The sequence below is a fragment of the Aristolochia californica genome, unplaced genomic scaffold, assembly GCF_029961685.1.
Source record: "Aristolochia californica isolate CCGP_79_NKW_82.1479 unplaced genomic scaffold, dmAriCali1.0.hap1 SCAF_8, whole genome shotgun sequence".
Lineage (NCBI taxonomy): Eukaryota > Viridiplantae > Streptophyta > Magnoliopsida > Piperales > Aristolochiaceae > Aristolochia > Aristolochia californica.
Window position 1 is genome coordinate 39,696,438 of NW_027182279.1, and position 10,944 is coordinate 39,707,381.

At 40.4% G+C, this 10,944-nt stretch overlaps 2 protein-coding genes and 1 non-coding gene across 3 annotated transcripts; 1 reads left to right on the forward strand and 2 right to left on the reverse strand.

Annotated features, from left to right (window-relative positions):
• The first annotated feature begins 329 nt into the window (after positions 1 to 329).
• Positions 330 to 5,319, forward strand: LOC137939493 (uncharacterized). Its single transcript, XM_068784775.1, has 3 exons — positions 330 to 509; positions 2,252 to 4,104; positions 4,703 to 5,319. Exons 2-3 carry the CDS (start codon positions 2,263 to 2,265, stop codon positions 5,030 to 5,032), a joined length of 2,172 nt encoding a protein of 723 aa, XP_068640876.1. The 5' UTR covers positions 330 to 509; positions 2,252 to 2,262; the 3' UTR covers positions 5,033 to 5,319.
• A 1,784-nt stretch (positions 5,320 to 7,103) lies between these two features.
• On the reverse strand, positions 7,104 to 7,176 carry TRNAC-GCA (transfer RNA cysteine (anticodon GCA)). Its single transcript has one exon. It is a non-coding gene; the product is annotated as a tRNA-Cys (tRNA).
• On the reverse strand, positions 7,150 to 9,859 carry LOC137939494 (tubulin beta-7 chain). Its single transcript, XM_068784776.1, has 4 exons — positions 9,771 to 9,859; positions 9,072 to 9,482; positions 8,051 to 8,320; positions 7,150 to 7,953 (listed from the first exon to the last, which is right to left on the reverse strand). Exons 2-4 carry the CDS (start codon positions 9,463 to 9,465, stop codon positions 7,286 to 7,288), a joined length of 1,332 nt encoding a protein of 443 aa, XP_068640877.1. The 5' UTR covers positions 9,466 to 9,482; positions 9,771 to 9,859; the 3' UTR covers positions 7,150 to 7,285.
• Positions 9,860 to 10,944: the final 1,085 nt, after the last annotated feature.

The following is a 10,944-nucleotide window of genomic DNA, read 5'->3' on the forward strand; positions in this document are numbered from 1 at the left end:
TTTTAAACATATAATTGAAACACCCACATTTACCAAAATACCCTTTTTCAAATATTTATTTCCCTCTAGAATTATAAATTTCTAAAAATAAAATAATGGGATATTTTATATTTTTAGCATATCTACATTACAGCCTACTCTTTACCCTTCCAAAATTTTCTTATTAAATATTTAAATATAATTTTAAGAATTATAAAAATAGGTGAGGGTATTTTAGTACTTTTGTTATGAAACAGATTCCTCTCCATACTTTAATTGGGAGTAAACTACAAGGAAAAATTAGAGTTCAGATTGGCGATTCCCGAAGGCAGAGGTGGGGAGAGATCAGGCATCATCACTTCCTACGCTTTTGAGCGGACAAAACCAGACGACGTCAGCTTCTTGTCTCTCTTTCCCTCTTCTGCTCTCGTTTTCCTTCCTGGGGTATCTCTCTTTCCTCGTTTTCACTTCGCAAGGCTCCGTTCCCAGCTGGCGCATTTCGTGGGCGGGTTCTGGAAGAGTTGGTTTGAGTAAGTGTGTTGTTTCTCGTTTTTGTTGCTTTCGTGTGCGGAGTTGCAGATCGGTGGTTTTGTGTCGTGGGTCCTCTGTAATGTATTGTTACGAATTCTGGGATTGGAGCTTGAATGATTGAGGAAAAAAACCATTCTTCGTTTTGCGGTCATTCTTGTGCTTTAGATCTGGTGGTGTGGCTTCTTCGCTGGAGCTTGTATTGTTTTGATTGAAATGCATGGAAGCGCGGTAGTGTCTTCTGTGGTTGTTTTTGTTTGTGTGGTTTCTTTAAGTTGGGATAGGACTTTCGGGGAAGTGGAAGGGGTGGAGGAATTGTTTCTTAGTTGTTGTTTTGGTTCTGGGGTATGGTGGTTGGCAAATATTTTGCTGGACTTTTGATCTGAGCTTTGGAACAGTGTGGATTTTGCCATTTGGCTACCTTTCTTCTCTCTTTACTTTTCATCGGTTATTTCGATACTAAGGTCGGAACTCTGATGTGTGGCTAAGTTGTCACTAGTGAAAGCAAGGAAAACATCTTGTTCTGAGGGCGTGTGCAAACTTCTTTCGTTGATGATTTTGTGTGTGAATGGGTTATAGGCGTTTCGTTGATATTTTCAATGTTCTTGTTTCTGTTGATTTTTGTCTGCTTATTTCAATGTTCTTTCTTACTTTGACAGTGTTCTTGCCTTATTTTTCTTTTCTCTTGATTTTCTTCAAGGATAAAAATGGTTTTGAAGTATTTTGGTGAACGAAAAATAAGCATTACCACCCCCCCCCCCCCCCCCCCCCCAAATGTTATCCGTATATTTTTCTCCTTTATAGCGTCGTCCTTGTGTGCATGGATTGTGAAGTTTTATTGTCGTTTATGTTAATGAATTGTGAAGTTTTATTGTCGTTTATGTGAATGGATTGTGAAGTTCAATTGTCGTTTTGTAATATGAAGTCATTCAGTAAGTAACGGTATTAAGTTCACCGTAGAAATTTTCTGATGGTTTAGTTTCATCTCCTGTTAAAATTATCATAATGGAGAGTTCCTCCATTTAATGGGTTTTCTCAGTTCTGCTGGTGTTTGGTGCAATATGTGTTAAGAACTCCCTTTTTTACACACTTTTTTTATAAAAAAAAAACTCCCTTTTTTGTCTTCTTCTTCTCCATCTTCTTCTTCTTCTTCTTCTTCTTCTTCTTCTTCTTCTACTTCTTCTTCTTCTTCTTCTTCTTCTTCTTCTTCTTCTTCTGCTTCTTCTTCTTCTTCTTCTTCTCTCTCTCTCTCTCTCTCTCTCTCTCTCTCTCTCTCGTCATGCTCTAGTTTGTAGCTTCTGCTAATTAAGCCTTGCATCTCAGTTGTACTGTCTAGATTTCAAATCGTGGCTTTTTGTGCATTACTTTTATTTGATTTTTGAAATTTGGTACAGTGTTTTCCTTCTGCTAATTGGTAGTGTGACTTACTAATTTATATTTTGCTAACAAGTTTAATATCTTCAGATTATTGGGCTTGGATATCTGTTTCCTTAACATTGCTTGTGACGTAAGCTTGACCTATTGGACTTTGAGTTAGATTAAGCTATGTTTAGTATGGACCTATTGGACTTTGAGTTGTGGGAATAAATTTATCTATAACAGAGTCTTCAAGAGTATTTAGAACAATTTTGGGCTTCAAACCCTATTTTGAGTTTTAATTGAATATTATTCAATCCAGCTGCTTTTGTTGTTTCTTCTTCTTTTTTTACCAACAACCTGACCAATTTATTTCCATTTCTTGCAGGCCATCTGTCGATGGGGTTAGATTCAGCAGTAGAATTTAAAAGCCTTCAAACAGGTGGACAAAGCCCTAAAATTTCTCGTTCCAAGATTAAAGAGAGTGAAAGAAAAGAAAAGCTAATATGCAGGAGCTACCATTTAAAAGATGCCAGTAGTGACTTCATGGAATTAGATTTCACCAACACTCCAAGTCTCACTTGTAAAAGTCTATCCTTAAAACATGATAGAGTTACTGATGCTTTGGACATGAAGAGGGGTTCCATATATCAAAGCTCAGAAACTGTAAGGAAGATGCAAAAGATGGGACTCCTAGATGAAAAGAAGAAAGTAAAATCTTCTTGTAATGGTGATATTTCTATATCCTTCTCCGTTATTGATTCTTCAGCACGACCTAGCAAAAGTGAAGTGAATCCTCATCAGCGGCGCTTGCCACTTACATCTTTGAATGCTGACTGGAATTTGGTATCCACAAGCCCCATTGTGCTACCAGGTTCTCCCAAATTCTTAGATCTCTCTTTCTGTCACTCCCGAGAACAGTGTAGGATGAACGATTTTGTGGTTAGAGATGATTCTTCAGAAGGGTACTTGGAGATAATTTTGGACTCAAAGGGGGATCCACAAGGGCGCTTTGCTAAAACATTTGCCGAGCCAGGTGAAAGAGATATGGTGGAAGAACCAAGATTAAAATGTGATCTAACATTTGCTCCTGAAAATGATGGTAACAGCCTTTTAGAAAGGGATGCATTTTTCACTTTACCAAAGTCCTTATCTGAGACATTAAGAGTGCCTGATTCTCCCTGTCAATTGGATATTGATCAGTCTAAACCATACACAAAGGGTCGGTTCAGTCCATTTAAAAAGACGCTTGATCCGATCAAGAAATCAAAATCTCAGCGAAGTTCAGCAGTCTCTTCTACCAAACTTGGTGGTGGGTCCAGTAATCATGGATCCTCCAAAATCAGGAGATCACGAACTCTTTGCAAGTCCTTATTGCATGACTTCTCTAAGACAGCTCCAATGACAGAGGGTGATGGATATTCAGTCAACAAAAACCCAAGTTCGGTGACACATGCTTCTCCAGTTCATCTTCATGGTGTGCTTAAGGTGGATCATAACCATGGAGTTCCAGTTTTTGAATTTTCAGTGAAAAATCCAGAAGATGTTTTTTCTGCAAAAACATGGAGAACTGATAAAGCCTGTAACTGGGTCTACACCTTCCACTCTTATAATAGAAAAAACTGTGATAATAATGGATGGCGAGCAAAAGATAAACACAGACAGTGTTCCATGGTTGGACAGATGCAGGTATCCTGTTATTTATGCTCAGAAATAAGGAACGGGGAGTCACTGGATAACTCTACAGTAACAGAGTTTGTGTTATATGATGTTGGGCAAGCTAGAAAAAGCATTTCATGTCAAGAGGGCCAGAATGGTTATAACTGTGGACCTAATGGTTCCACCCTTCACCCATGGGTTCCCACAGATCTGCATCCTCATCTTGAGGTTGCAGCTATTGTGACACAGACCCCATTTGTGTCAAGGCACATCTCAAAACGCAAGATAGGTGACGAAGGTGATGCAGGGGTGAATGCAGAGAAACCTGCTGATTTTCCTACTACTGCCCAAAGGAGTCCCAGTAAAGTGAAGGTTGTGACTCCAGTTGGGACTCATGGATTAGGAAGCACAGATGAGTGTGGACCCTCACCATTACTTGACCGATGGAGATCCGGTGGTGGCTGTGATTGTGGGGGATGGGATATGGGTTGCCCACTTGTGGTTTTTGACAATCCTTTTGTTGAAAATGTGATGGACTGCCCGATTTTGGAGAGTCAACAACCATTGGAACTTTTTCTTCAGGTAAGCTTCATAAAATTTAATAATTTTTACATTTTGGAATCTGATCATAATGATTTCATCAGAGTGGATTCTGTTGAGTGTTGCAATTATTATTTCTTATGGTAGTCAATCATGCGCTTTTTCTCTTTATATAGAACGTTGATAGAAAGGGTGTTTCTTCTATGAACATGAACTGCTTGATGTTCATACATTGGAGGCTGCCTGTCTGAAAGATTACTCACATCTCTCACTAATCTTACTGATTTGGCTTTTTTAGGCATATGATTGACAGAAAGTTTTTTTCCTCTAAACACTTGACGTTCTATTAACGAGTCAACTGGTTAAGAATCAATGGCAAGATCCAGTTTGCCAGTACATTTGTCACCGGTTGGATTGTTTTCTTTGAATGTGAATATTGCATGTTTTTGGAACTCAGGACCTCAGGATGGAAAACCATCCATATAGCTATTAAGCCAGAGGCCCAAAACTTTCATGGCAATGGACTTATTTGTACACTTTATTAAATTAGACCCCTTTCTTGGTGTATAAAATTGTTGTGTTCTACTAATTGTATACAATCTTAGTCAATCTTATGCTATGTTTCTTTTCTTTTTAATAGGGGGCAAAAGAGAAGATACCAGCGTTAGTCATAACAGTAATTGCTGAAGGACATTATTCTGTCGATTTTCATGCCCAGCTATCTTCATTGCAAGCCTTCTCAATCTGTGTGGCGCTTTTGCACAGCCAGGAAGTTTCAACTGCTATTCGACAAGAAAAAAACAGGCAGAGGTTGCAGTGCAATTCATTTAAGGTTCTTCTTGAAGAGGAAGTCAGACTCTTTATTGAAACATTGGTAGAAGAAGAAAAGAGAAAATCTATGAAGGGGGCAGAAGAAATCCGACCTTCTTTTACACTAGGTCCTCCATTCTCACCCATAGGACGGGTTTAGGTTACATCAAAATCACTTGTACAAGTAGAATAAACTCTTTCATAGAAAAACGCACATCGGGCTACAACTACCCTGGCAGAAGGTCAACTTCTATTTAGGTAATCTAGAAGATGGAAACCCTCTAAACAAACACCATTTTGATTAGCTTCTTTAGCATTAGTTGAAATCGATCAAGCTGAGCTGTTTCTGTCACCTCATTCTTTATATTCTGTTTGGATATACATAGTGAAAACAATCTTGTCCATTTTTTTTTATTATTCAGGGAAAAGTAATATGATGAAGAGTACTTGGAGTCTTTTTTAAAAGTTATTTTCATATACATTTTTTACAATATTTTTTTTTTTATTATTATTAAGAGTACTTAGAATGCAACAGATACAGCTCTGCAATTTATTGATGATACATCAGTTTATTCCTATCATAGAGGAGGCAGACAGTGAGATGCATTTCGAATTGAGGGTGTAGATGTTTTCCGAGGTAAGCAGCTGCAGCAAGACACAGGTGACTGTCACCCCTAAGCGGTCTATCAGTGGGGATGTCAGCATGGGAGGTGCAAGCAGGTAAAACGATAGAACTCTAATTCCATGAGGCCACAGAGATAAGGTTAGTGTTCTGTGTACCAGACTGTATTGACATGTCAAATGGCTTTTACAGGGATGAAAAGCCGGCGATGCTCCTTCCCTTGCCAAAGTAGCACAAGATCTGACCGAGTCCGACTCCTAAGCAACCAATGCCAACCCCAGGGACTGGCAGCAGGGATCAAACACCAGAAATTATGATGTATAGCTTCCAGAAGCCCAGCCACATTCCCTTGCTTTGTGGCTTGCTGACAAATCCGCCGGGTCTGTAATTCTGTGTCAAAGGTGAGAGTTTTGGCAAACTCTGCTGACTGCACTGTTTGAACATGGATGAAATTCGAGAAAGGAGCTTGGCAGTTTATGAACATTGCCTGTGCAAAAGACTAAACAAGAAAACCTGGCAGGCTATGACTTTCTGACTTTTGGTTCGGGAGAAAACAGTAGATGTATTGAAGCCAACTGCTGCTCATTTCGTGCAAACCTGACATGAACCTCAATAGCTTCACCATTTTTCACCATTCATTTCAATCAAACTGCACCTTGAGCTCTTCTCCAGTTTCTTCTCTTCCATCGGTCTTCTGATCATAGTGCTTCATTCTTGGTTTGTATCCCATATTAGCTAACCATATAACTGAAAAGTTCCTGCCCTTTACTATCCTGCATGAAAGACAAGGTTAGAAGGAAACAGACCTCATGTGGTTGCACTCCTCTCTTCAGCATTTGGAAGAAACCCACCCATGAGAGCAGCTTCTCCTTCCCCATGCATTCCAAGACAGTGTGTGACAGAGCTCCATAAGGTAACATTTCCAATAAAAATTCCACTCAAAAGCCAAGAAGATGAATCAGTTTTTTCGCATTTGCAATACATATCTAACAACAGAACGTTCACAGACAAATCTAAATCAACGCCAAGTTTTATAATGTATCCATGAATCACTTCTTCTCCAGAACTCAGAATTGATACCATGGAGTAGTTTCAGCACCATCTGCAGATCTCGATTTCGTGAAAACTCACAAAGCATCGCATTCCAAGTACTCCAAACAAATTACAGATATTAAAGAATCGCATCCAGAATACACGTCAATGAGGCAATTTGAAACAACAAAATTGAACTCAAATCCAAGTTCATAAATTTGCGCATGAATAATTTCATCTTCTTGAATGGCAGACATTCTCGCACAGGCCTTCAGGACATGAGGAAAAGTAGTCGGATTTCCGGTTCGTAAGATGAAGAAAATGGTAAAGATCAATAACTTGATCGTCAAACCCATAGTCTGACAGCTCTTTGATTCGGTAATTAAGCAACTGGGTTTTATTTCTGAAGAAGAATTTGAACAAGAAGAGGGCAATGGAGACCTGCCCATTGGAAAAGTAAGGAAGATGAAGATAAGTTGCAGTGGAGAAGTCGGTCTGGAGTCCTTTTTGTTTGATTATATTTAAATAAATAATATTTTTTTAAAAAAATATATAAAAATTAAAAATAATCCAAAAAAGGGCCCAACCGGGTTCGAACCGGTGACCTCTTGATCTGCAGTCAAATGCTCTACCACTGAGCTATGGACTCCGGACTTTTATTTGTTTAAATTTAATTATATAAAAATAATAACAATCGACAATATCTCAAATCCTCTTTCTTCTTGGTTTACATACACACCGAAACACCCAACTCTTCCACTACATCTCCGCCTCCTCCACGTAATCTCCCCCTTCCTCCTCTGCCGCCGCGTCCTGGTACTGCTGGTACTCCGACACCAGATCATTCATATTACTCTCCGCCTCCGTGAACTCCATCTCGTCCATCCCCTCCCCGGTATACCAATGCAAGAATGCCTTCCTCCTGAACATCACCGTGAACTGCTCCGAAACCCGCCTGAACATCTCTTGTATCGAGGTGGAGTTCCCCATGAAGGTGGCCGAGAGGGGGAGCCCCGTAGGGGGCACGTCGCAGACGCTGGACTTGACGTTGTTGGGTATCCACTCCACAAAGTAGGAGGAGTTCTTGTTCTGAACGTTGATCATCTGCTCGTCGACCTCTTTGGTGCTCATGCGGCCGCGGAACATGGCGGAGGCGGTGAGGTAGCGGCCGTGGCGGGGGTCAGCGGCGCACATCATGTTCTTCGCGTCCCACATCTGTTGGGTGAGTTCTGGGATGGTGAGGGAACGGTAGGTCTGGGAGCTACGGGAGGTGAGAGGGGCGAAGCCGACCATGAAGAAGTGGAGGCGTGGGAAGGGGATGAGGTTGACGGCGAGCTTGCGGAGGTCGGAGTTAAGTTGTCCAGGGAAGCGCAGGCAGCACGTCACGCCGCTCATCGTCGTCGATATTAGGTGGTTTAAATCACCGACTAAAACAAAAAAAAAAACCTGTCAGCGACTCGACCAAGATGATGTCCAGGGAGCCTTTTTAAATGCATTAAAAAGCTGGTTGAATGAGGGACTTACAGCTAGGGTTTGTGAGCTTGAGGGTTCTGAAGCAGATGTCATAGAGGGCTTCATTGTCAAGGACCATGCATTCATCAGCATTCTCTACCAGTTGATGAACAGACAATGTAGCATTGTAGGGTTCCACCACTGTATCTGAGACCTTTGGGGAGGGGAAGACAGAGAAGGTGAGCATCATTCTGTCAGGGTACTCTTCCCTAATCTTTGAGATCAATAAGGTACCCATTCCAGACCCAGTTCCTCCACCCAGAGAGTGACAGATTTGAAAACCTGTGAAGAAAGAGAACGATTTGTTAATCCCAATGGGTAATAATCTAATGTTATTATTATTATTTCAGTCATGAAACATGATAGATATGGGTGGAAAAGCTCCAACTTGATGGAGACTCTATCTAGGATGAAATGATCCACAGGAGTGATCCTGAAAGATCCCAATGGGTCCATTGCCAGCTCCTCTTTTTCTGTTTTTATTGTCACTTCCAAGACTATCTTTCAAAATCAGGTGGCAGTATATTTTATTCCCTCAGCTGGTGACATGAGAGATCATTATAATATTCACAGTGGACTGAAAGGATTAACTTTCCTCTGCAATCTTCATTTGCAAATAGACAAACGGATTGCAGTCGTCAGTACACACTTGATGAGTACTGATCCAAATCGCTCTGGTAGTTCATATCTCCATGAAAGTTAAAGTAAATGATTTCTATAACAAAAATGGGTAACTCCCATTTTAGCTCTTAAGATTCAGAGTCAACTGAAGAGAGAGTGAGTGACAGGAGAATTCATATCTCCATGAAAATTATGAACTATGTAAAAGAACTCGTCTCTTCAGATTCGGAGTCAACTGAGAGAGAGAAACAGAGGTAATTCTTCATACTCCATGATAATTAAGCAAATGATCTCTGAAACAAAAATGGGTATCTCCTATGTCATCTCTGAAGATTCAGAGTCAACTCTGAGAGAGAGAGAGAGAGAGAAGCCATGTAAAAAAATGGATGGAAACAGAAGTTCCGGATCTTACCTTGCAGACAATCACAATTCTCAGCTTCCTTACGGACAACATCAAGAACTGAGTCGATCAACTCAGCTCCTTCAGTGTAATGCCCTTTCGCCCAGTTGTTTCCGGCTCCATTCTGTCCGAAGACGAAGTTATCAGGCCGGAAGATCTGCCCAAAAGGCCCGGTCCTCAAGCTGTCCATGGTTCCTGGCTCAAGGTCCATTAGAACTGCTCTGGGCACGTAACGACCACCACTGGCTTCGTTGTAGTAGACGTTCACTCTCTCCAGCTGCAGATGAGAATTTCCGACATAGTTTCCCTTTTTGTCGATGCCGTGCTCGTCGCAGACGACTTCCCAGAACTTTGCTCCGATCTGGTTCCCACATTGTCCCGCTTGAATGTGGAGAATTTCCCTCATTTTGTTTATATGAGTCTCTGAAAATGGAGAGAGATGGTGTAAACTGTAAGCAGTTTGAATGCATCAAAGAAAGCAAAAAATGGCTTTCACAGTGCAAAAACCAAGATGTGTTGATGCTGTTTCAGATAAATTCAGATTTGGGTCTCTGAAAATTCTGGTTAAATAGAGAGAATTTCAGCGAGACAATAAATTTATATAATCAAAACCCTTGAAGAACAAAATACTAGTTTTACATTTCTTCCTATGAACACAGAGAGAGGAGAGAGAGAGAGAGAGAGAGAGAGAGAGAGAGAGAGAGAGCAGACCTCTTGATGCAAGGAGTCTTTAGAGGGAGAAGAGGATATGAGAAGAAGGCAGTAAAGGAGGTGGGAATGAAGATGGGTTTATGTACATGTTTGTACAGGGTTGAATAATTGGAGGAAGATATTTTCTTATAAGGAAAAAACAAATAAGGTATGAAAGAGAAAAATATTAATGAATTTCAAGTGGGTATGTTTTGAAGTTGGCATATCAACACCAACAAACAAGGGACAATGTGAGCTGTAATGTGAAGAAGACAAGAAGGTGCATGCCAGAAGCTTTTTCAGGGTTGGTCACTCATTCCTTACCTCTCACCTTCAATGCTCTCACTTTTCCAGCTTCCCTTTCCCAGTACAGCCCCAACTTGCCATCCTCTGAAGGTGACATTCTTCCTACTCTAATCTGGTCTCATCCTGTTCTGAGTCATCTTGTGAGTGAGTTGATTTTACTGAGTTTATGAAGTGTGAGTCAAATTAAAGTGGTTTAGTGTCAATGAAGAGATCATTCCCACTCCTGCTTCCAACATCCCAAACCATGCCACCAAAACATAAATGGTGATCACCCTAATGACAGAGCTCTCTCTCTCTCTCTCTCTCTTTCTGTGTTAGAACGGTATCGCCGCTTTATCTTCACTTGTTTCACATTTAGAATATATTTTAAAGCTGAAGTGAGTTCATGTTGAACCAGAAGTTTTGTGGTTCTTGACATAGATGAGATTTGGGTCTAATTAAGGGTTTCACCGAATCGGAATGATGTTACTCTTAATCCATTCAAGACTAGTCAGTCACTGCCTTGGTACTTTGGGCAAGGTCAAAGGACAGAGTTAATTATTGAAGGAAAGATTACACCTAGCTTGGCATTCAGTGGTAGAATGAAATGAAAAGAACATCATTTGTAGGGGATATACCTATTCAATTATTGTAGACATGACTGTCATGTTCCCTTCACAAGTGACTGCTGGGCTGTTTGATGTAGGAATCCTATGCTTCCATCCATTTTTTTATCCCATATTTCTAATGCAAAAAAAAAAAAAAAAACACCTAAGTGGATAAAGCAAGGATGAATTCACATGGGTTTTCCTCTGGAAAAAGAAGGAAAGTTCAGTATGGTTTGCTCTATCTTGATAAAGTAATGAACTCAAAAAATGGGTTTCCTCTGAATGAGAAAAAAAAAACAAAA